Source organism: Pseudoliparis swirei, chromosome 6 (assembly GCF_029220125.1).
Source record: "Pseudoliparis swirei isolate HS2019 ecotype Mariana Trench chromosome 6, NWPU_hadal_v1, whole genome shotgun sequence".
Taxonomy (NCBI): Eukaryota; Metazoa; Chordata; class Actinopteri; order Perciformes; family Liparidae; genus Pseudoliparis; species Pseudoliparis swirei.
Window position 1 is genome coordinate 19,219,641 of NC_079393.1, and position 26,520 is coordinate 19,246,160.

The window sequence follows — 26,520 nt, forward strand, 5'->3', positions numbered from 1 at the left end:
ATCGTGTCGATTGTTCCTCTTTACAAAGTTACATAATGCCGTAAAGTAAAGAAGAAAAGTGACACTGCAACGAAAGGTGAACGAAAATAACCTTTTAACAGGTTTGTGATTGAAAGTGTATTCTTGATCTAGAAACCAGCAGTTGACTTTGAGGTGAGATATTTTTGTTAACCGTTTCCATAGAAAGTACATTTTGACGTATCAGACACGTTGGATAAGAAGACATGGACAAATGGAAATGCATGAAATCTGGGCACGATTCCAGAGGAAGATCACGAGATACGTGTCACGTAACTAAGATAGTTCTAGTTACTTGATTGCATGAACACATGGAGCTTGGTGAGCTCAGACGAATCACTGAAGACATGAACGCCCTCCGCTGATCAGTTACAGTTGACTCTCTGAGCCATCAGTCATTGTCAGACGAGTCAATGAGGCGATGTTCATGAATCTGAAAAGTGTGCACACTCATCCTTCTGATCAGTTTATTCCTGTCAGGCACTAGCTGCACTTATTGATCTTCGTATCGCCTTCTGCTTTATGAGCATTTCTTATCTCAGCGGTTTGTATCTGCTGGGTTTTGTCCGAAGCTTTACCCTCCTAAAAAATGTTCCCGATAGAAACAAAACACGTAAATAACAACAACAAACATGGTTGACACATAAGGACCAACTCTTCTTAATCTGTCTGAATGCTTCAGAAAAGTTCTGCAAAATCTAAATGAGTCGTTTCTCCCCGGTAACGGAGAGGGCTTGGCGCCTGGCAGGATATACAATGTGATATCACAGAGAGGCACCGCTGGCATCTGGACAGAAGGAGGTTCTGTGTGAGGGAAAGTGTGATGGCCACTACAATGTGACAACCAAGAGAACTCTGTTGACAGCGGCACTATCCTTGCAGGAGTTAGAGTAATGGCTCCCAGAATGCATTGGGTGGGATATGAGTATTCAGTTTCTGCTGAGCTATTTCAAACGTGATCAACTGGGTTCTACTCTGCTGAGACTGGCTATCCACAACCAACAGCAAGATTTATACGAACAAATATACTCCTTTGAGCATGGAGGTTTATTCTTGATTTTGGGAACCTGTATATCGGTAAAGTTTTTCTTTAGCTTTGGGCCTTATTCAGTGACCACCTGAATGGGACAAGCTACTTGGACATTGTAGTGAGCTAAGCTACCATGCTAAGTCACACAACGTGGCAAAGGCAGTTTAACTGCATTCAATTTAATCTTTTTTTATTTTTTATTGACACTAATTATGTCCAAGTCAATGCTATTAATATTAATAAAATATAATATAATGATTAATTAAAAAAATGAAATGTAGTAAACTAGTGTCCATACATATGAACATTTCTTATCAACTGAGCTAAAGAAAGATGCTGGATAGAGAAAAAAAACTGTCAGTGACCTTTAAGAATATAATACACTTTTGTCCAAAGTCAATTACGATGAGAACATTCAACCTCGATAGAAATGTGAGCTCCAAAAGAGTTGTTTAATGTTTTACAGGAGATGAGAGGCAATAGTCAGCGTGGTGGTGTGTGGGTGTCGTCTGTTTCAAAGTGTTTCTAGCCGGCAGCCACAGTGAGTTTGTTGGGAGGTTTCAACATCTGCTTTTGACTAATTTAGAGTCAGTGGTGCATGAAAGCATCCTCACGGTCCTCTAAACTCTCTCACAGCCATACAAGCTGAAATATCAGCTCTATTTCACTGACCTACAAATCCATTTATGTTATAATTACTTGTCATAGTAAGAGATCTAATTGTAATGATAATTGCGTTGCTTTGACAAGGTAATATAATTTATTGCTGCAACACAAAGCATGATTTAAAGCTTCCTGAGTGACCAATTACCAGAGGTTTTGAAAAGTTAGAGTTTAATTTCGACAATGAGGAATAAAACATGGAGATGATATCGACCGGAGGGGTCCGGGTCTCTATGAGAAGCAATTACCTTTAAATTAACCTTTCACCATGGATTGAATTTCATTAAAAGAATGAACTGTGTACCAAACAGTTCATGGATTTCCCTGAGGACACATTATTGCTTTCTAATTACATTTATGTGGAGGTGGTTGATCTATTGGTTTGACTATTTTGAGACCTAACTTTATTTATTAAAGAAGACCCTTTAAACAACTTAATTTAATTTAGACCTGGTAAACACATAATCACAATGAATATCGGGTAATCGGGACGAACAATGACGAGCATGACGGTCCTGCATCCGTCTAGAAACGTTATGATTAAGGATGGTATGTTCACAGACGACGTGGTTTTTATCAATCATCTCAACTGAATCCTTCAAACCTAAAAGTGATTGAAACTTTTTAACCAAAGTATGTGATTTGATGGACACAGGCTTGAACAGTGAACTTGTAACCGACCTGTTCCAGGAGACTGCTCCGGAGACTCGCTGCATTTCTCCCAGTGCTGCCAGCAACAGGGACGACTTCCCGCAACCCACCTGGCCCACAATCATCGTCAGCTTGCCTGAGAGGTTTGAGAGGCAATAAAGTAAACAGCTAAGGAACAGATGGACACGACATAAACAAGTAAGGAGAGGAATTAAGGAGGCAGGTTGTACATCACACTGCCAGACACTCACCGAAAGGAATCTTGATGTCCACATTAGAAAGTGTTGGTGGTCCATCGGTCCAGGTGAAGTAACCGCTAGTTATCTGAGGAGAGCAAAGCACGGACTCATCCAGATGTCAAGCTCAGATTAACTCAGCAAACCAACAGTGAACATGCCATGCATCTGAAATGATGCTGAGTGAGGCAATAAGAGGTACATTTCATTAATGCAGGAGACATTCACTTTACATACAGAAAATTAATATAGCAGTTTAACAGGTTTCACATCTAGAGATAGTTTTGTATGAAACTCCAATTAACAGCATCCTGGATATGATAACACAAGCCAATAGTGCACATCTGTGCATTTGTTTAACTTTAGAAATTAGACACAATATTTCAAGTTTTGTCAAAATGTGGCTTTAGTGTCCAAAATATTGTGTTTGAGGTTCAGACTCCTGACTGACAATGTTTTGGATGTGATTTATATCCAGTATGGTAAAGAAGGCAGTATCTGTATGTCTAGAACGCTTCGTAGATGTAAACCAAGGTCTGGGCTTTCTTCCAAAGTCCAACACGTTTTCTTCTCTTAACTTGTCAACCAAATGATGCTATCTGTTTTGGAGTATGCTGATCGTGTGACCTATCTCTTTATATTTAAATCAATTAACAATATTTCAAGTATATTTATTTGTTAAATGTGCACATCAGACCCATGACTATATTATATATGGTTTTAATTTGCTGTCTTTAAATGCCGGAAAACAATTAATTGGTTTGAATTAATTTTTCAATATTCTTAATTACCCAATTTAGCATCACTATTTACCGACACAGGCTGACCGGCGTTGACTCTCCGTTCTTCCGTCTCTACGGTTTTTAGGCTAGCTTTTGATTTCAAAGACACTTTCAATCTATAACTTCTTTTGGATTATTTAAAACAAGCAGAGGGTGGACAACATCACAGGATCACCGCAAAACACAATTTACAGATTGTTTTCTGTTTTCCCTCGTAGAAAGAAATATCTTAAGGTCGTAACAAAACCTGGATAGAATAATCTGCTCCCATTTTTTTTATTTCTGAAGGTTTAAATGTTCTGAAATGTAAAGGCCACTCTAACGGCGGCATCGACTTGGAGGAACATGGCACCTTGTTTCAGAGCGGGTGCCATCTGGTGGAGGACGATGACACACTGTCCGTCTGTCTCACCTTGATGCAGATGTCTTGGTCCACATCCTGGTAGCCTCCGTCCCCCTCAAGGCCCCCTGGGGAGCTGTAGTTTTTCCAGTCGTCCCTCAGGGGCCGCTTCCTGTTCACCACCTTCAAGGGCTGGAGGTGTCGGGACAAAGAGGAGGAGGAGGATCAAGGGAGAGGTTTAGAGGATGACTGGAGGAGGGTGGAGTAACATCAGACACAAAGGAGAAGGAGGTGCATGGTGATATCAATAGGAAGACAATATGGTGGAGGAGGAAAACAACATTCACAGCAAAGTGAGACAGCGTGGGGGGAGACACGCATCAGAAACACACCTCGATTCCCAAAATCAATGCGTGTTCGTGTACCTACCACGGCCTGGTATCTGTTTTGGTTGTGGTTGTTGGAGCCAGAGGTTAACATCACTCTGGGCTCTTGTTCGTCTCCGATCTCATCACTTGAGAAGAACTCGCTGAGCTTCTGAACACTGCAGAATAAACAGGGAGAAACAAAGTCACCACTCTTTCTTTAAATGAAATTCATCTGCAGAATATGTTCAGAACATACTGAAGGAGGAGTCGTACTGGATCGAACACGTATAGCGGACAGGCACGAGCAACATAGACTTTGAATGAACTCATTGGAAAGATAATGGAAAGAGGTTCACGACCCACAAGCATTCATTCTCTCTCTCCTTGTCACACACACACACACACACACACACACACACACACACACATCTCGACATCTCTGGGTTGAATCACATGTCTTCTACCTGGAGAACAAATGCTTCCCTGATTAAGGCCAATCTAAAGCTCTGCTAAATGTCAGATCTGACACTGCTCGTTTCCGTCAGTTAACTCATCTTTGTATCCATGCGTCACATAGATGAAGACATTCAGTACGTAGAGACGTACAGGTGACATGCCACAGTGCACCTATAGACTGCAGCAGCAACACCCACGGGTGAAGTGTCACCCACGGCAAGATGAAATGAGAATGACGCTTGGAAAAGGAAGATTAACTCATGTCTTATTCAGCACCAAATTTTAACTTAAAAAATGAAATTTAATGAAACGTATTTAAGGTTGCGCAATGACTGCATTCTCCATGTTAGCTTTTCTCTCTGCAAAGAGAAATCTTCTTATGTACAGGTGTAAAGATAAACTGGATCTAAACTGTATTTTTTAATTTGTTTTATTCCTGGTGTCAGATCACAAAGCCACAAATAGACATCTCAAAGGATCTCAAGCAGCTCACACATCTAGAAAAGAAAAGCCACCGCAGTTAAAATAAATTGCTGACACTGGCCTCTGACCTCACGAAGGCTCATTCAGAAAATGTGTAATGGCAGTCGTATCTCCCCCTGTGATCATGTTCAATACATACAGTTCAGCTTGTTTACTTTACATCCGTAGAGGACAGTAAATTCATCATTATCTCCACTAGGAGAGTCATGCGATTACTCGAGTGTGTGCACATGTGTGAGTGTGTGTGCTTAAAGGAGTAGCTCTGTGTTATCTCACATTCTGCTACCGCAAGCCGCATAACACTTGTGTTGGACAGTTCTTGTGGTTGCGTTGATTCACACTTTCTCAAAATATCTTTTATTGCCCGTCTTATATTGTCTTTGACTGCCTGCTGAAATAATATGTTATCGTGGCTCATTTCACCGTCTACATATTGTATTTATGGGAAGTGAAGACCGACATTTATTTGCACACGTATACTCGAATAGCTCAGGTGAAATGTTATATCTTATCTTATAATCATCTCATAGTGTAACAGTTTAGCTCCACGCCTTCCTTTTTGTAGTAGTTGTTTTCATCCTGTCACTAACGATCATATCATTCCAGATCCTGCTTCCCATCTCGTCAGTCCAACTCCCCTCACTTGCCTCTGATCACTCCCTCGTTAGTCCCTCATTCCCTTCACCTGGTCCTCACGCCCTTCTCACCTGCAGCCCATCCCCTCATTAGTCCCTCACTATTTAGCTCCCTCACTTCCACTTGTCCTCTGCCAGATTGTCTTGTGATTTTCCGACCAAGCCCTCGAGCGTTCCATAGTTTGATTGTTCTGTCTGTTCCGATCTTGACGACACTTTCAGTAAAGAAGCTTTACTTGAATTATCTGTCTCCTGAGTCGTGCATTTGGGTCCACCCTAATCCCGTCGTGACACATAGTACAATACATAGAACACGTGTTGTTTCTTCTGAACACCCAACCTTTAAGAGCGGCGAGAGCTTATCTTAGATACTATGACCTTTATTTTGGCATACTATGACTTTTATTTTTACATATTTTGGCATACTTTACTATGACCAATATTTTTGACATTTTAGCAGACTATACTGACTTTTATTTTGACATATTTTGGCATACTATACTATGACTTTAATTTTGACATTTTAGCATACTATACTATGACTTTTATTTAGACATATTTTGGCATACTATGACTTTTATTTTGGCATACTATACTATGACTTATTTTTACATATTTTGGCATACTATACTATGACCTTTATTTTTGGCATACTATGACTATTATTTTGACATATTTTGGCATACGATACTATGACCTTTATTTTTGACATATTTTGGCATACTAAACTATGACTTTTATTTTGCCATATTTTGGCATACTATACTATGACCTATATTTTGACATATTTTGGCATACTATGACTTTAATTTTGACATATTTTGGCATACTATACTATGACCTTTATTTTTGACATATTTTGGCATACTAAACTATGACCTTTATTTTGGCATACTATACTATGACCTTTATTTTTGGCATACTATGACTATTATTTTGACATATTTTGGCATACTATACGATGACCTTTATTTTGACATATTTTGGCATACTATACTATGACCTTTATTTTTGGCATACTAAACTATGACTTTTATTTTGACATATTTTGGCATACTATGACCTATATTTTTACATATTTTGGCATACTATGACTTTTATTTTGGCATACTATACTATGACCTTTATTTTTGTCATACTATACTATGACCTATATTTTGGCATACTATGATCTTTATTTTGGCATACTAAACTATGACTTATTTTGGCATACTATACTATGACCTTTATTTTTGACATATTTTGGCATACTATGACCTATATTTTGGCATACGACTTTAATTTTGACATATTTTGGCATACGATACTATGACCTTTATTTTTGACATATTTTGGCATACTAAACTATGACTTTTATTTTGACATATTTTGGCATACTATACTATGACTTATTTTGGCATACTAAACTATGACTTTTATTTTGACATTTTGCCATACTATGACCTTTATTTTGGCATACTATGACTTTTATTTTGACATATTTTGCATCCTATGACTTTTATTTTGACATATTTTGGCATACTATACTATGACCTTTATTTTGACATATTTTGGCATACTATACTATGACCTTTATTTTGACATATTTTGCATCCTATGACTTTTATTTTGACATATTTTGGCATACTATACTATGACCTTTATTTTGACATATTTTGGCATACTATACTATGACCTTTATTTTTGACATATTTTGCATCCTATGACTTTTATTTTGACATATTTTGACATACTATACTATGACCTTTATTTTGACATATTTTGGCATACTATACTATGACCTTTATTTTGACATATTTTGGCATACTAAACTATGACTTTTATTTTGACATATTTTGGCATACTATACTATGACCTTTAATTTTGACATATTTTGGCATACTATACTATGACCTTTATTTTTGACATATTTTGGCATACTAAACTATGACTTTTATTTTGACATATTTTGGCATACTATACTATGACTTATTTTGGCATACTAAACTATGACTTTTATTTTGACATTTTGCCATACTATGACCTTTATTTTGGCATACTATGACTTTTATTTTGACATATTTTGCATCCTATGACTTTTATTTTGACATATTTTGGCATACTATACTATGACCTTTATTTTGACATATTTTGGCATACTATACTATGACTTTAATTTTGACATATTTTAGCATACTGACTTAGATCATGAATACTGCGTATCTCTCTCACTTTATTGAAAGTTATTGTTGTTTTCTACCTAAAGTGAATCGAGACATCTTGTACAGTTTGCCTGTCTGGTTAATAAATCGGATCTTAATTGGACGACATACTGTAAGTCTGTAATAATATGAGAAAGCACTGAGTCATGACATCATCTTCATCACATGGTGGGTCATTGACTTGTGCAGCACCATTAATACATGGGGGAGGGATCTGTAACTCTGGAGCAGCCCAATCAACAGATGTCTCGGCTGCCTCTCTAATTGTGCCAGAGACAAAGAAATGACCCGAAAAAAAGCTGATCCAATAACGACTGCAGGGGAGGGTCGAACATGTAATCTAATGATGTTGCTGTTTAACGCTCAGTTACCAACTCTTTATTTTCAAACATTTCCTAACACAAATTAATAAAATTTCCTAGTTTATCTTGAGATTATGAAACTGTATTTTTGGTAACTTACTGAAGAAAACTAAACTGCAAGAAGATGATAAATCTGACGTTGCTCTCCGTTGTGAAACTTATATTTGAGTTTCTCACCTAACCAGAGCCTTCACGGTGGAGCGCACCACGCTGGACAGCAGGAAGAGGGGGGTGACCAGGATGTGAAAGAGGGACAGAGAGGCAAAGGCCACAGCTGGGGAGAGATCAGCATCCTCGGAGATGTGAACATGAACCACAAACGTCTGCAGGAAGAGAGGAAGGACCACATGGTTATGGTTAGGCTCAGCAGCATGGATTTGGATACTTAGACCCTTGAACTGCTCGACTAGCTGATAGGACACTAGAGGTCAGTTCAAGGTCAAAACCCAGCAAAGAAAAACAGATGTTATTCTCTCGCTGTGAGCATCAAGTTGCTGTTGAACTTGAGTTGTCCAATGTAAAGTTTGAGGAGCCTGATAAAATCAAAAGAGAGTCACTTGTCTACGCCTGTAGTGTTTGATCATCCCTCTACTTGGTATCTGTCGGCCTTTTCAAATCTCTCACCACTCAACTCTACAAGCATGAAAGACTTCTATAAATACAAGCAAATCCCCCCCCCCCCCCCCCCCGCCGTGTCACTGTGAAATGTCACTGGACACTATTTCTGCTCTGTCATTCACACGGGTGGGGGGGTGGGCGGGGGTCAACACAAATGAATGATAGAGTAAAATTGAAACTCACCGTCAACACAGCTGCGATTGGAATAGCTGCATTCATGAAAACTGAAGAAAACAAGAACAACGAACAGGAGGATGTGTGAAGGATTAGTCCAAGACTTAACACCGGTGGAAATAAACAATGTACAACGTTTAAAAAATCTATTATGTCCCTACATTCTCACAAAAAAGGCAATGATTTGTAATTTGTCAACTCACACATATTCTGTTAAAATGTTGTCAATGACTTGGTGACGTATAGGATCCAACATCCTTGACCAGCTTTTTTTAAACCAACTACAGTGACTCACAAATACACAACTCGTTTGTGTATTTTTCAGCAATCTGCTTGTGTATTCTAGGTAAAAACAACATCCTGTCCAAGGACATTTGTTGCACGTCATCCCCTTTGCGCCCATTATGTTCTACTGTACAGTAAATTCAAGGTTGTTACTGCAGTGACAGATTAGTCTCAGCTTTGCATTATTGTCATAAAATGGTTCTGTTCCACTTCTCTCTCTCTCTCTCTTGTCGGGGTGGAAATTATGATCTCTCGCTCCTCTTCTATCTCATTGGTTTTAGTTTTCTACGGTCTGGACTGGAGCCCCTGTTCACCTGGAAGAGGATACGCAAAACAAATATCTATTGCAGGGTCAAACTGTGCACTGATTTCTTACTATAAAAGGGGAATGAGGGGAAGTACAATAATCCACGTCAGCCATGCCTCAAACATGAATTATCTTTATGTCCAGTTATTTTTTTGTGTCAAAATTATAGATATTGACTGTAAATCGTGGGGTTCAATAAAGGTGGAACTATAATAATAGTGCAATGCCTTGTGCCTCCCTGAGAATGTTTATTTTTCTAAAGAAGAAACATTAATTTTTTTCCACCCATTTCATAAAGCTCAAATGTAAGCAAGCATCGTTGTGTGTGTGTGTGTGTGGCGAGGGAACAAAGTGCTTTACTGGATATGGACGAGTACAGAGCGAAGGCCCGCAGGCAGGTGAGCTCTTTGCCCCTGTTCTCCTCCACGCTGGCACAGAAGATGTGTTCCCAGGCGTACAGCTTCAGCAGCTTGATGCCGCGCAGCAGCTCGTTGGTCTTCTTCAGACGTTCACTGGAGTATTCCTGCAAGGGTAGAAGGGAGGCTTTTATTAAGCGACCATAATTCAACACAACGAGAGGTTGATCCAGACGGCGGTATGAGCGTAATCAGCTCAACGCCTCCGGGTTCAATAACAGCACAAACACCTGAGCCATCGAAGCAAGTGTTTTCCCTGGTATTGAGCCTGGCTCGATGGAGGAAACAGGACCATCACAGAGTTGCTTTGGGGCCGGTGTTAGAAAAACACATCTTGTGTGATTTAAATGATATTTTTCTTCAAATAAACTCCAATTCCTCCAAGGACATTATTGTTTTGAGGTGTCCATAAGTATGTGTGTGTGTGCATGTGTGTGTATCTGGGGAAGAGAAGCATGTCATGTCATGATTCAATACTTCATTACCCAGGATGATGTGGACATGCCAGTATTGACCAACTCTGTTTGCAAAGTTCAGTTTGAGCTGCAGCTCAGAGCCGACACACGTTACGATTCAACATGTGAAGATATTGTTGTCAACACTAGTCACTACGTTTACATTGCATTACACGTCATTTAGCTGACGCTTTTATCCAAAGCGACTTCCAATCCTGTTACATTCATACACCGTAGACGCAGCTACAGGGGAGCGATTCAGGGTTAAGTGTCTTGCTTAAGGACACATCGACTAGGGCGGGGATTGAACCTCCAACCCCCTGATTGAAAGACGGACCTGCTACCCACTGACCCACAGTCACCCACGTTTAGTTTCTCCATGATGCATCGGGGATAATAGGCTTATAAAGTGCACTTGATTGTAACAGAGATTATAACAAAACAGTGAGGCCTGGATGCTCATTGCAAATAAACCAAAGACAAACATTTTGACCTGATGACGCTTCTCGATGGAGAGTCAGGGGAGAGTTAATAAAGGCCTTGTATGTCTGCAGCAAACTGAATGGTATTCAATCTAATAGAGATTTCACTGAACCTCACGGTGGCACTAAATGAAAAGTCGGGGATCACTGGATTGTTAAAACATTCCTCAAATAAAAAAGAAGAAAATTCAGTTCAGTTTTATTTGTGTAGTCCAATATCACAAATGTGCCTTAGAGGGCTTTACACTCTGCCCAGAATATGACATACTGTATTCCTTCAACGTTGAAAAAGCATGAAGGAACCTGAGGAAGAGGAACTGAGGAAGGATCTCTTGAAGTTCACTAGATGTCATGTGTAAAGAATGAACCACACAGTGAAATTACAACATATGACTGAAATCCTCCACGTAATGAGAGTAGAACAGCAGTAGTAGCACCAATAATATCAGATATAACAATAGACACACTATTACTACTGCTAATAACAGCAGCAGTGGATACCATCGAATGATAATGACAATAAAATTATTAATAGGAGGATCCTAGAGTTATTAAGATATTTCTGTCTGGACCAAAGTGGTGCAATGGCCACTCAACTGCCTGCCAGGCATGTCGCTACAAATAGATCCTAATATCACAGAGTGCTGCATCTCTGTTGAAGAAGCTGTGAAATCCTCACCAGGGTGTTCTTTTGTGTCTGGGACAGCTTGGTGGCCACAAAGTATTGTACAGGAGCTAACACGGCGATGACGGCCGCTCCAATCAAGGCACTGATTCCCAAGAGGTAGTAGAGCAGGATCACACCCACAACAATCTGAGAGTAGAAGAGACAGAGAAACAAAGAAATAGGAGAGAGAGAGTGAGAGAGAAATGAGAACAAAATATATAGAAATACTCAGTTTTCCGTGGCACAAAGCTCCTCAATGACCATTTAAAGAAAATGTAACACCATGTGACCTTGAGCACAATAACATACACGCAAGAATATAGACATAAAGCTTTAAAACAGCCTCTGAAGAGACGTCATTGTTTAATAAATGCATGTTTAGAACGCTGCTCATTTGTATACACACCTCTGTGTTTCATAAACACAACTCTTCACGCCGGCATCAGTCAGTAAGTTGAAGAATGAATTAAGAATGATTGACATTAAATATTGATGGAAGCCTCAACTTTCACATATGGCATCTCTTTCTCTCCCCATCCCCCTCTCTTCCCCTCCCCCTACTCCCTTTCTCTCTCTCCCCCTGTCCCCCAGTCTTTGGCATGACAATGAGCACATCCCAGGTTAAGGAATCCCCAAGACACACATAATAAGATGTTGATGGATGTGACATTTCACTCTTGCACACCACCTCCTCCATCCGTCACGGGATCATGTGTGATTTAGTGTGTGATGGGAAAACCTAGCGGGATACGATTTTAGTTCCCTTGAAAAAAATGGGGGGAAAAAACGAACATATTGTTGACAGTGGTTGCCTTCCAGGCCGTCTGTAACCATGGCATTGAGCAGTGTATTGTATAGTTGTGAAGCCTCCATCCCCCACAGTCAGCTTCTCACATGAATACCACCGGATATAAGGGTGAGATGTAAAAAGCTTTACATAAGGTAACTCACAGTATTATCATTCCCTCTAATTGGACAGACCACTTCATAACTTTCCCTCAGTGACTAAAGAACTACTGGACACTGACTTTTTGGGAGTGTTAATATAATTAGTATTTAAAATCCTCAGATATTCTCAGTCGTCTTTGCCACGGTTCTGATTATCGTACTTCTGAATAATGACAGCTATTTTTGGTTTCCCAGAGCTTTAATTTCCCTGCACTTCCCCTGACATGGAGTGTTAATACATGAACACGTGGCAGCAGCAGGTGCGTTAAAATGTGGCGACGAGTTCTTCCATTTGTATTAAATGAAAGAGGCCAGAGGGAGGAAGGAAACAGCAGATAAATGTGACAAGAACATATCTGGAATAAAACAGAAACCAATTATGTGTATGATGTATCATGTTGTTTGGATTCTATTTTCTCCTGAGGACTTAATAACCACATTGATTAGACAGTACTGAGTTATGACTTATACAATCCATTTATGGGACAGCATTACCAAGCATGTCGGTCACAGGCTTGAAATTGACTGCAACTTTTCTAACTCTCAAAGGAGCTATAACACCTGACGCTCCTCTCTGTATACGATCAGATATTTTCCACATGACCGTAAAGTGAGCTTTGCCCTACATTCCATGAGCCTGATGAGAAAAGACCACGGAAGGCATGAAACCAAAAAACTGTATTCTTATGCTACGTTCACACCTAAAGTTGTGACGTAGCAAACACAAAGGTTAACACAATTACAATAGTGCAATAACGGACACGCACCTGAATGGCATTTTTTTATTTTTAATCAGGGCATTTCTTTTTAAAAAGAGGGCATCATGAAAATGTAACAGAGTCCGTTGAGAGGTGGAAGGAAGCCTGACGTGTCTGTCATGTTTGCTGAAGCTGTGTTTGAGTTCTGAAGCTCTTAATATATTATAACTAAGGATTACTTTTTCCTTTTTTAAATGACGCATTGTAGAACTTGTGTTAAGGGTTTGTGGCTCTGCCATGGATCTTACGAATGTAGCTGACACGAGACCACACACATTGAGGCCTTACAGAGATAACACATGAATACTATAGAAGTCATTACTTAATAGAGTAAAAACACGTGTCCTACCTGTACTGGCATTGCCCACAGGTTAGGACAGAGGAAGAAGAACCACATGAGCTGGTTGGTATCTATGGCAACCAGGTTACAGATCTGAGCAACCGTTAACTCGCCCATGGACATGTTGGAGGTGCACAGGCGCATGATCTTGTTGTAGATTTTTGTCTGGGGGGGAAAGAAAACCACATTCACATCCATGAGGACAAACAGGAGAACCGTAAAAACCTGTTTTGGCAGTTAATAAGTCACGTGCAATATTTTCTGTACCTGTATGGCCCCGCGCAGGTTGATGCCTGTTTCAATGGCCACATAGTAGGAGGCCTGCAGAAAGGTCCTCTGCAGGAGCAAGGCGAAGAAGAGCAGCACAGCCAGCACATATGCATTCTCTAAAAACTCCTTGGAGGAAATGAAATAGATTCCCAGCAACCTCATCTGGAAACAGGGACAGGTAAGGAGAGGTAAAAGTATCGACCGGTTTATAATTGGTAGACAGGCTGGGGCATCGGCAAGGTCAAACACACAAGCTGAGCTCGACAGGATTGGATTACACTCGGTCGGTGAGGACTTTCAACTTGTATCGTTCCTGCTAATCACTTCAAAAGTCGAGGGTTACCATCGCTATATACATATTGATTTAGCAGCAGGCTACAACGTTGCATGTGAAACTCCATCAAACTGAAATGAAAAGGAGCCGTCAGAGTGTATACAGTATGTGCAGTTTGAGGTGGACAGCACATAAGAGTACGGCTCAGCTACAAGAGGCCTCTCCCTCAAAGATACATTTATGCTGCATCAGGTAAAGGGCATTCACTGGGGTGGATTATTATTTATCAGAAATATGGCTCCACTCTTTATCCAATCATTCTTGGAATGTATCTGTCTTATTCCCTTCCCACTGCCAATTACACATCTCTGATCTAGTCCCATGAACGCTATCCTGCTACAGTCATTGGCTCTATTTCCATAACATGCCTATTTTCAGCCTTTTCTCAAACACAATGAGGATTTACTTTCACTGCTGGGCAAGTCTTCCATTTCCAATTAATGTTTGATATTGCACTGGCCTGTCTTGGATGTGAATTTCAAACATATAGTCAGACAGACGGATGCCTGATAGGAATCTAAGAAACCAAGACAGTTCCGCCAGCAATAGATCTCATTAATATCTGATGAGAATGAAATTAAAACAGCACCAGGTCAGGTGGGAGAGAGGGCATCATCAAAATTTTACGCAGAGCTTTGAGAGGTAGAAGGAAGCCATGTGACGTGTCTGAAGCTCTATATATATTATAACTAAGGACTGTTCACCAAACCTTACTGCTTATTTATTAACGAAGTTATGTTATATAAAAAATATGTGAGATAACAATAAGTTGTTAATATAAGTTCAAGGGAAAACATTTGACAAGCAGGTGAAACCAGTTTGTTTTGGCAAAAAAAGCAATATTAAGTCTGACTGCCACATTTCAGTGAAACTTAACCAGAGAGTGAAACAAAGGGTTGCTGCATTTTCCAACAAACAAAAACTGACGCCATCAAATAATGTGTCTGTGGTGGCTGGGTGTAGTTAGGATCAACTGTGGAGGTGTGTGGGGGAGGGGCTCAGGGAACAGGTGCCGGCAATAAGCCTAATTGGCCTCAGCTGCAGGGGATGAGCTGATGAGTGTCTACCCTCTATGAGGTGGCATAGGGAGGGAGAGCAGAGCCACAATCTGCAGCCAATACAAAAGACCAACTATAACCTCAGTGTGCTCGTCCTTTGGCGCTCGGGGGGGGGAGAGAAACCTATAGGGGACAGCCGAGAACCTGTTCCAGTGTCCGAGTGCGTGGCGGTGTGGTTGACTCCTCACCTGCGGCTGATTGGTGCGGTTGTCTTTGCTGATGTGGTGGACGATGCCAGAGATGCAGAGAGGGCCGGCGAAGCCCAACAAGTCGGCCAGGAAGCGGAATGTGATGCTGAGGATGAGAGGTCTGCCGAATGCTTTCCTCAAGGCCTGCCAGATCCACTTTGGGCCTTGGGGAGTTGAGTTCTGAGGCCTCTGTGGGAAGATAAAAAGAAAGGGGGTCACGCAGTAGGAAATACATCAGCATGCTGATTAAATATGACGTGGGGAAATTAATGGCACTCAAGAGAATGTCATCAGCTGATTACAGCTTATCGGCAGTAACTAAAAAATAATTTTGTCTATATTACTTTAAAGGATTCAGATTATCAAAATATAATATACAAATTTCAATCATCCTCATCTATTAGAAGTTGTTTCATTAGTGTAATGACGAAGACTGCGGTTGAAGCTAGGCTTAAACTGGTTTGAAGATCGGGGCTCACATCCTGCGCGGTGCCGCTCATTATGGGATGTGATGATTAATGAGGAGCTCAGCCAATCATGTTTGACTGCCCTTAAACTAATGATGCTAGAAAACAGATGCAGAGGACGAGAATTAAACAGCAAGTGAAAACAGGCAGATGGTTTTAAAGGAAAAAAGGAGATTATAAATAAAAATAAATGATTATTATTATTATTATAAATCATTCAAAATCCCTTTGAGGCAGACTGGAAGAGCTACTGACCTTTATTTAAAAAGTTCAAAATATATTAACTTGCCAACAAGAGGTTTAGTTTGTAAATAATGATCAGCGGAAAACATCTGCTGCTGTAAGCACTCCCGGAACAGTTGTTTGTGTTTGTGCACATCTCTGTGAGCTCCACTCGTTCATTCACAGAACTCTGGGAACATGCGTCTCTATCTTTCCATATGAGTTTGTGTTGGCCTTCACACAGAACCTCTGTCAATGTGGGCATCACACACAAATAAACACATGAACACACACAAATACAGACACACTTCCTTTCTTTCTACCTTGGGTTCCATCGAGAGGGAAGCAGGAAGTTTCTTCTCACACATGCACAGTCATTCTAGCTTCCCATGAAGCGCAGTGCTTTCACCCCCACAGGGGTCGAGATGTCGCCTTGTTCACAGTAGAATGGTAACGATACACCGCCTCTGGGTTCTCCTCTCAGTGCCCCACCCCCCACCTCTCCACTGGGATCTCTCAATCGCTCTCATCCCTTGCTTCTACCGGAAGGAAAGGGGGTTGCATTCACATCGGACACATCTATGCAGCGTGTGTCACGAATCTCTGTGACCTTCTAAACGCTGGAAAACAATGACCTGTACAGGAGGCCCCTCACCTCTGACCGCTCACACTCGGTCAGAAAGGGAGACGGAGAGGAAAGACTAAGAAAGTATATGTAAAAGTCAATATTTTAATTATTAGGAGAAAGTGCCATTTGATTTTCAAAATGCGAAGTATTACATTTTGAAAAAACACTCATCTTTTATAAATCGGTGTTACAAGGTCCAATGTCACAAAGAGATTTTGTTCCATTTCATTAAACCAGCAAATCCTTGTTGTCGCCATCAACCTCCCCACTTCCTATACCAGCTTAAGGTTATAGGGTGCACAAGTATTCCAGGATGCAATGGCTGAGAGCCAAAGATACTCTGAAGACAAGAGAGTCTATCACACGTTACAGTTCACTAAATATGTCTTATGACTGCAATAAGAAAACCACAAAGATGCCCGGAGAAGATAAAAAACCGTCACACCGAAAAGCCCCGAGCCGGCCAGCAGGTCTAAACCTTTTAAGGCAGAAATACTGACTTACTATGTCACGGTGTCTAATTCTGTTCACCTCCGCGACATACATGGAGGACAAAAACATTAGAAACCCTTCACAGTACAACGTAAGACAGAACGCCACCATAAACAGCAGACGTAAAAAAAAGGGAACTACGTCGACACTTCTGACACAACACCAACAAAGATGTTTCACAAAAGTGGCGCTGACGGTGTAGAGCGGAGGAACCACGTTCCATTATATATTGTGGAAATAGGACTTTACAAATAACACGACCGAGATAGAAAGAATAAGCTTGAGCCTGTTGTGCATGTTTATAGGCAGTGTGACATTTCAGTGTTTACACTATTCACTAATCCCTTCTGTGACGTCTGGATTCAGTTCGATGGTCCCAGTTGGCCAGGGATGAGTCGTCACAGGACAGAGATCACCATCTTTCATAAAAACAGCTGCATAGTTTTTTTCTGACCAACAAACAGCCATTCAACATAACAAACATAAGATTTATTATTTGTTAAACTAACAAATGGGCTCAAAGGGAAGCAAGGTGGGGCCATAAAGAGCCCAACAAGCTGCACTCTAACATAAATATCCTGATTTGTGTGGAAGATCAAAGTTGATTCCTTGATGAATCCCCACATTCAGAAGCGATAGCAGTTTTCTCCTATTTTGTGATCTTATTTGCCCGATAATGTTTGCTTAAAATACGATGGAAGCCTTCACATACAGACGTTTCTTTGTGTCAAAAACTGTTCAACATTTCACTTCTGACAAAAGCTAGAAGTCATGGGGGACCAAGATTAGGACATTTCCTGTCCAACATATCTTCTTCTGTTACTTTCACTTGCCATCTGCACGGGTGCTCAATACATCCGGGATTATTTACTCAGCTCCAATGACGCAAGAAGTGATGCTTTTGATTTCCACCACGTCAGTTTCAAGACCTCAGATCTAAAAATCAAACACATCTCCCACAAAGATCTGCGGAAAATGTCTAATTTTGGTAACTATTTCAGAAGAAAAGAGCGTCTGTCTGATTTCTTTGGAAATGCACAGGGTAGAAAATGACACAGCATTAACTCAAGTAACATTTATTTATGTAACGGTCTGTGGGCTGAGTTTATTCCAGCACCAGGCGGCAACCCCACAAAGAAGTGAAGAAGAAAACCAGGAAACCGTTCAGTGGGCGCACTCACCTTCTGGTCTTCGAAGGCCTTGCGTAGCTTTATGTAGTTGGTGAGGGCTCTCATGGCGATGGGCAGTTTGCCGATGACCTTGAGGTCGATGGGTCGCCTGTGAGCGGCGGTAATGAAGGTGTTCATCCACCAGTAGGTGGCTTTGGACAAAAGGTTGACGAAGGGCTGCAGGAAACGAACGCCCAGGTCCTGGAGGTCCTCGGGGGGCTTGACCTCCATGGGGTCGGCGAAACACATGTAGCGCTGTTATGGAAGGAAGAAAGACAAATTTGATTTATTAATGGACTATAAAGGTGATTATAAAAACATGCAACTGCCAATTAGACATTGATTAGATCAGTGGGGTTTACTGTAGCTGCCGAGGGGATCAATTGTCTCCTTTGTGTATTAATTACAGGGTGTCTGACGTCACTATGGCAATGGACAAATCTTGGCTGGGCTTAACATTAAATCTCTTCGACTTTCATAACCATTTGATTGAAGTGCATTAAAAAAATAGAACCTAATACAAGTGGTGCAGAGAAATTCAGCCTCACAATGTAATATGAAGAAAGGGAAACAGAGTCAACGAGTATGTTTAATCGTCATGGAAACTAGGTTAGTGACTGGCAGATGAAATACAGACTACGTCTAAACACGAGTTACTGTTTATAAACAAGCACAAATTATGTTATTTTATTATAATGCAGGTTTCTTTATATTCTGTCTTGTATGTCTTCTATTACATATTATAATCGTAAGGATTAGCGTTTGTTGGTGATTGAAGCCAATCAGACTTTAGAGAGGATTATTGAAAATATTATAACTGAACATCAATTACTAATCTAGAAAGCAAATCATGTTTTTGACTGTTTCAACAATGTAATTCTTATAAAAGAGCATATTTCAAACATACTGATGACTTTAACAGACTTAGTGCAGTATTAGTCAGAGGGAGCGGGTCTTTTCGGCGGTTTAATAAAGCTGAAAAGTTCTGACCTTGAACTTTAATCTTGATTTATTTTTTCATTTGTCCTTGCTTTTATGATTCTAGGTTTTTGCTGCATTTTTCATGAGAGGTTTGGTCTTTTATTCCTCAAAAACCGCTTTAGGAATGTGAATGTCCAGCTGTCGGTCGGCCAGTCGGTTCACCACTTTGATTCAAACTGAAATATCTTAACAATTACTGGATGGATTATCACTAGAGTGACATTTTGTGCAGACGTGCATGGCCCCCACAGGATGAAGCCACATGAATTAGTGATCCACTGACTGACCATTCATCTGGCACCAACATGAAGTTTAGGTTTTAAAAAACAAACATGCAGCATCCAAACTATTGTGATCCCAAACAGGGGTTACTCATCACTGACCACTGGAGCCATTTGGATTCCCAACTAAAAGGGAAAGTGATTGGAGTTTAAAGCGGGCCACCATCAGCTGGCTCAATACAACTTCACATACAAGACACACACACACACACACACACAGACTCACCCTCCCCAGGATCACATTGATCTCCACCGCCAGGAGGAGTCCATACAGCAGCACCAGCAGTCCGGTGATGCAGTAGCGTAGCTGCCTGGTGCCGATGCCATGCTCAGTGTACTTGGCAAACTTGATAGTCTTCATGGTAAAGGCTAGCACCCAGTAGATCAGCAGGGCTGAGGAGATTTAGGGCGGATCAGAATAACACAGCAAATCACTGGCTGAGCCCAAAAGATAAATAATCCGACTGCAGACATGCAGACAGGTTTTATTAGAGCTGCAGCTTGTCAGTCAATACGTTGTCAGTTTGTCTGAAACTATATATATATATATATATATATATATATATATATATAGTTTACTTCTTTCTTTCCTCCTCCTGTGAAATGGCAGTAACACATCACCAATGTGTGTCTAACAGATGCAAGGTCAATGACTAAATAGCAGGTTAGTCCATTGTCTTTACTCCATGAAGATCTTAGTCCCATATCAGTTCAAGATTTGTGTTAGGGCAAACATTGAGAGAACAATTGTGTAAATACTGATAGAAGATAAGAATAGTGACCATAGTGTTAACTTGCGGGTCAATGGTAGAGTCTTGATATGGGAGATTGATTTCTGTTCATGCAAAGATGAAACCAGCACTGCGCCACCACTTGCCTCTTGAGATTGACCGGGATTTAGAGATTTAAAAGTCGAAGGCGACTGATCGACTGTATGAGAGTAGCTAGTCAGGCAATAAAAGATGAACACAGATGAGTTAATGATGCATGAGAACAGTCGAAGAGAAGCACACAGAGGGACCAAAACTAATGGACTGAAGGGCAATATTGACATGAAATAAAGTTAATTTGTAATAACCCATTGATCAGCAAATGGTTGCACTGACTCATCATATCATCATGAAGAGGTCATACAGTTTGAATCTGCTGATGTTCTGACCCTAAGAGGTAAACCACATAAAAGGGGTCCGTTTTTTATACACTATTTGTATTCATACAGTTCAAAACTTAATTAACATTCAAATGCTGCACAGTTTTTGTTGCATGTCTTTTCGTTATGTTTGTATCCACAGTTGCAATTAAAGATTCTGATGCACAAATAGTTTGTTACTATTTGCAGAAATACATTATTGTGGTTGCTGAGCAGGATTGTTTCAAACGATATGTTCTGCCTCAATCCGTATTCGTGGCATTTCATTAACATTTTCCCTATTTGCTCTCCCACTTGCTGCACACAAAGGGAGGCACACACCTGTATTAAAGAGCTGGTGAAGTATAAATCTAACCATAATTCACACTTACATCACCACAATAACAACTTTTTCAAAGGTCATGTCACCATAGACGTGATGAAGGGCCTTCAAAGCTTCTTTTGAAAATCACAGGAGAAGTTTTGAATGCAAGGAGAACATTCGGTATAGAACTAGTGCTTTCATTTATCCAGGCTTTACAAGTGATATTCAGCAATGTTTTCAAAAGACTGTATCCAATTATGACGCGAAAAAACCTCTTGACTATCTTCAGTAAACCTTTCCTCTGCAGGTAGATGAGAAAGGAAACAAAGGGTGGCTCAATTTAAGAATACTGTACCTAATAGTAGTTTGGGGAAGTTGGAGGTCTCGATGTTATGATAGTAGACAATCGAGGTGATACCAGCCATGAAGGCCAGACCTGCAGGCATGTATAAGTGAAGATGGGGGGATTCGCTGAACCTACAAATGAAAATCAGATAGAAGAGGAAAAAGCTTACAGCAGGGACACAATTATTCCCACTAATGGGAAAGCAGACCAGCGTTGAGCAGACCTCCTCCAGTCACTTCAAAGTCATTACAATCACTGTAGTAACCTGGAGCAATCCTGAGTGTTTACTGGGCACTGTTGCCTGTGGGCAGGAAAAAAAGCCCTCTGAGGCATATTCGTAATTTGTGATATTAGGCTCTATAAAATAAACTGAATGAATTGAATTTAAAAAGGATTAATGTGACCCAGACAGAGGAAAAAAGATAATAATAGATAACAGGGAGATGGGGGGTTTAAACAGAGGAAGGCCGGAGATGGGTTCTTCTTAAGCATGTCTGCTTGTGTAAAAAAAACTGTATGAACTGTTGCTGACTTTGAAGGTAGAGAAGGACAAAAGTTATTGGAAATAAAGACAGAACTTTTTGATTGGAGCACATTATTTAATGTCTATATGTTGTGTGGTTGAAAAGGCTCAGTGCTGACTAGCCTAAATTAGCATTTATGCTAGCCACTGATTTTAGCAGCCATAAAACTCACCTATTTAAATCTTCTTTTTAACCTGTGATGCTGGTTCTGAAATGGGTTTTTTCGCATCCTGCGAGAAAAAGTTATTAATTTGTGAGCAAGCGATGAATCAAACAGCGACAGGCAGCAGCTAGCAAGTTGTTGAATGGACTAGATCAGGGATTCCCAAAGTGTGGTCGCGAGCTGCCTCTAGGGGGTGCGCGAGAGGAAAAATGTAATGGTGGTCTAATGGTGTAATAATTAATATGAAACATTCTCAGGGCTCTCAAGTGTCATTTCGGTCTTAACTCCCGCACTCCCGCCACACATCGTATTTCTCACGCTGAAAAAAACTCTCGGCTATTTAATGTTTGAATGCAGGGGTGCTCAATCCGTCGATCGTGGTCGCCGCAGAGCTCCGACGCCGGTCTGCGCGCATCGGGACGGAGCAAAGAAAAAAAGGCACTCGCACCCCCCCCCCCCCCCTGTCAACAACTCTTGCATTCTGTTGCGGTTTTTTTTAAGGTGTGGGGGATTGGGGGTGCGTGAACCCGGTCGGGATGTAGAAGGGGGTGCGTGATCTAAAAAGTTTGGGAACCCCTGGACTAGATTATCATCTTTTAGTTTTAGGATTAAAAAATAAAAAAGGAGGTGCTAAAAAATCCCAATACAGCAGCAGATATCCATTGAGTTTATGAATATTATAATATTATAACCCTGCACTACATCACAAAAACAGCTTGTTTTCAGATGTCCGCTGATTCAGCATGCTAACGTTTCAGAAAGCGAGCTTTGCTTTTTCAGTCTGTGTTTCGTTAGCTTGTGATCTTACTTTCACTACTTTACGTAAAAATACTAAACTTTAGCAGTGTGGATAGTTGCTGCATGCTAATGAGTGAGATGGGGAGCTGTTAGTCCTGTCTGAAATGTAGTTAATCTAAAAGGGAAAGTGAGAGGCTGGTTAGTATTGTATGATGGGAGTTATTATGATATTATTTGTTACATGATGATGAAATTGATAAATAATTAAGTGTTAAATTCAGCTAAGTCATCTGTTCTTCATTCAAGGACTACTTGCTAAACCACCAATACTCTGTTTAGCATAAATAAGCAACTCTCTCAAAGCTAGTAATTGTAAAATGTTTTACACAAAACCTTTAAGGATGAGTAAATGTGTAAATAATAATAATAATTGGAATGGTTATTGCTAAAACCTAATAGTCACATCCTCAGTGTCAGTAGTTCATGAAAAGACATCACTTATAGGTTAGATTAGTTATTTAGATGAATTATTCAAACATACCCATCGGAGACAATGCCCTCTGCAATCTCACAGACGAGGATGAAGAGCAGGACAAAGGTGAGGAGCCAGCGCAGGTTGTGACCAGGAAAGTGAAGCCAGGTGCTGTGGTGGATGTGGACATTTGAACTCTGGCTGCCCCAACCTCAAAGACGGGACAGGAAATGAAGTGTGTCACTTTCAATACACAGCCGGACAAAATGCTCTCACACTAACAGCAAAGATGAATGAAAAGTAAACTTAAAGGAAAGGTCTGCTGGGGGAATGACAGCCTTCAAGTTAAGTTTTACGAGTTCAGGAAAGTTGTATTTTCATCACTTTCAGTACATCGTTCGATGCTTGGCACATCAGCCAGTTAGTGTGGCCAGATGGCTGCTGGCCTTAAGTCCATTATTTGAGCTCATATTGTGTTTTATTGTGTAATTGATGTCAGTAACGTGATTCACTGCTGTCATACAACACTGCTGACCAGATTATGTAAGTGACTCCTCTGTTGTTGGCACCTCAGCTGACAGTGTGTCATGATGAGAAGCGTTGGCACAAGCAATCACAAATATACACACACTGCATTCAAATGACATCATTGTTTTACCATTTTCTAAAACTTCATAGGCTGAATAATCAATCGACTATTTGAAAAAAAACTATTAACACATTAATTTACTTAATTAATTAAATTAAATCATTTGCAGCCCTAACTGAGGGATAATAATCCTCCTCTCTCACTGCCGGTCTTATAAAGGTGTCGGGGTGCATGTATCCACAGCATTCCCACACGATGGCAACTATGATGTGACTATAACTCATGAACAGTGCAGAATACACTTTATAAAAGTGGACAACCCTGAGGTGTTTCTCTGGTGACAAAGTCATTAGTGATAGCGGCATGGCTCAAGGTGGCAGAGCGGAGCGAGGAATCACTGCAGCTCCCGGTTTAAAGCAGCTTCTCCTGGGGACTCACAGGCGTATTAGTGAGGGTGTTTGCCGCTCCACTTCTGGTCTGCTAATTAGCATATTTATGTTGGTGCTGTTTTGTATTTTTGCCTTTTAAGGAAGGACATTTTTTTTTAAATGAGAAACAAAACATTTACGATGGAAACCTCAGAATTTTTGGAAGCGTCTCAACTTCTCAAGACAAAATAAAGACGAATCGTTTACAGCCATGCTCGAGCCTTTGTGAGACAATGCTACCATGCTGATGGTTCGTAAGAGTTTACATTTTTTCCATCTTAGTGTATAGTGTGTAAGAGTGCTAACATGTTCAATTTTATGATGGGAAAGTCATAAGTTTAGAAGATATTTCGTCATAAACCAAAGTAGCAGACAAGTTGAAATGTTGACTTGATGACAGGATTAAAAGTAAAGGAATCACCAAAGCGGTTACAAGTCACGCTGATGAGAACATGAACATTTGTAGATAAAACTTCATGGCAATCCATCTAATGGACAGACCGACCAACAGACGGACAGATGAAGTATCGGAGGATAGGACTACAAAAACATAACAATAATTGGTGTATGTGGTAATGCATGTAAGCATGAATGCATGCAGCACAGACACAATGGAAAGAGCTGGGAGTGCAATGTGTCACCGAGGAAGAGAATGTCTCTGTGTTCAATATAATCCGGACAACAGGAACGCAGAGCCAAAGCAGATGTATGAAGTGTCAATATGTATTTTAAAATAACTAAGGTTCACACACGCTGGAAGCAGAGGGCGGACGATGAAGCCGGAGCATTTGACTGTGTCACCGACAGGAGCGGTTTCACACCGATGAAGACACTAATGAGACGGTCAGGAGCAATGGAGGTGAAACCTAATACCAGCACTATGGCATCTGCTTGCCTCGGCCATTGTCACATTGGCTTGCAGCTCAAGATATATGTCCTCACCTTGTTCTATAGAGAGACTTATTTAACAGCCAACACCCAGAGAGGGCGTTTTAACTCAGGGAATTAAAGTGGATGAAATTGTGTTTTGTGGACTTTATACAAAAATAAACAAGTAATAGTTTGCTAATCACATATTAAAGTAAAAAATGGGAATATAGCAAAAACCGAGCAGCCCATTAATCTTTAAGTTTGCGGTCTGTGTGTGTGTGTGTGTGTGAAGAAACTCTGAAGGGTGTGAAGGGTCTCCCCTCCCAGTGACACTCACCGATGAAGAGGATGGGGAAGGTGATGAAGAGGAGGAAGACATGTGGCACCACATTGAGCGCGTCAAGGAAACAGCCGTTATTCAGAACCCCGCTGTCCACGTTGTAGGCCATCGAGTGATTCTCGTTCCCACAGAAAGCCAAGGACATGGTGGCACCGGGACTCTGCTGGGAACCCACCAGAAGAAGACGAGGAAGAAGAGGAGGAGGCGAGGACCAGAAACAGCGGAGAGACAGAAAATTTAAATCGAGCCTCTCAGAGCATGATGTCCTTTCAAAGGGAACTCTGATGGCTTCTTCAGCAGACAATTCCCAAAGTGACCTCCTTCCTGCTCCCTCTCGAATGCAGCTCCCAAATATCAGATCTGATGACAGAGGCAGACGGAGAAAAGGAAGGAGGAAGATGAGGGTCAGAGGCAGTCACAGTCCGGTGCAGCAGCTCTCTCTCTCTCTTCCAGCAGACTAAGCAGCCTCCCCGGCCATGCCGAGGAAGGAACATCTGTATCCCGTCTGCCCGCACTCCCTAGACATCCTCTCAAACTGAAGCTTCACTTGGCGCTGCACCGCTCCGATGGAATGCATTCAGACCCACAAACACACACAAGCACACAGACACTCACACACACACAGCGGGAGCAGCGGTTGCATTCTGCAGTGCACCTGCTATTCTTGTCCCTCTGCAAACCAAACGCTCAAAGTCGACCTTGGACGAGAACAGGGGGAGAAAGACCGTGCAGACGAGCTGGAGGACTGAGCTAGAGAGCCAAAGACGGTAGGGAGCAGTGAATGATGAAGTGATAGAGAGAGAGAGAGGAGGGGGGGGGGGGGAGTGAGCA

At 41.0% G+C, this 26,520-nt stretch overlaps 1 protein-coding gene across 1 annotated transcript in view; it reads right to left on the reverse strand.

The window, feature by feature from the left end:
* abcc8 (ATP-binding cassette, sub-family C (CFTR/MRP), member 8) overlaps positions 1 to 26,520 on the reverse strand; it is a 48,136-nt gene that overhangs the window by 19,314 nt on the left and 2,302 nt on the right. Inside the window, exons 2-17 of the mRNA XM_056417156.1 lie at positions 25,687 to 26,049; positions 23,532 to 23,673; positions 21,575 to 21,696; positions 19,992 to 20,158; positions 18,516 to 18,758; positions 15,526 to 15,714; positions 13,943 to 14,107; positions 13,685 to 13,840; positions 11,642 to 11,776; positions 9,970 to 10,132; positions 9,027 to 9,067; positions 8,403 to 8,548; positions 4,150 to 4,264; positions 3,793 to 3,912; positions 2,614 to 2,686; positions 2,393 to 2,498 (exon numbers count right to left, since the gene is read on the reverse strand). Of these exons, the coding sequence (XP_056273131.1) occupies positions 2,393 to 2,498; positions 2,614 to 2,686; positions 3,793 to 3,912; positions 4,150 to 4,264; positions 8,403 to 8,548; positions 9,027 to 9,067; positions 9,970 to 10,132; positions 11,642 to 11,776; positions 13,685 to 13,840; positions 13,943 to 14,107; positions 15,526 to 15,714; positions 18,516 to 18,758; positions 19,992 to 20,158; positions 21,575 to 21,696; positions 23,532 to 23,673; positions 25,687 to 25,834 (2,231 nt within the window). The 5' untranslated portion in view covers positions 25,835 to 26,049. The remainder of the gene's footprint in view (positions 1 to 2,392; positions 2,499 to 2,613; positions 2,687 to 3,792; positions 3,913 to 4,149; positions 4,265 to 8,402; positions 8,549 to 9,026; positions 9,068 to 9,969; positions 10,133 to 11,641; positions 11,777 to 13,684; positions 13,841 to 13,942; positions 14,108 to 15,525; positions 15,715 to 18,515; positions 18,759 to 19,991; positions 20,159 to 21,574; positions 21,697 to 23,531; positions 23,674 to 25,686; positions 26,050 to 26,520) is intronic.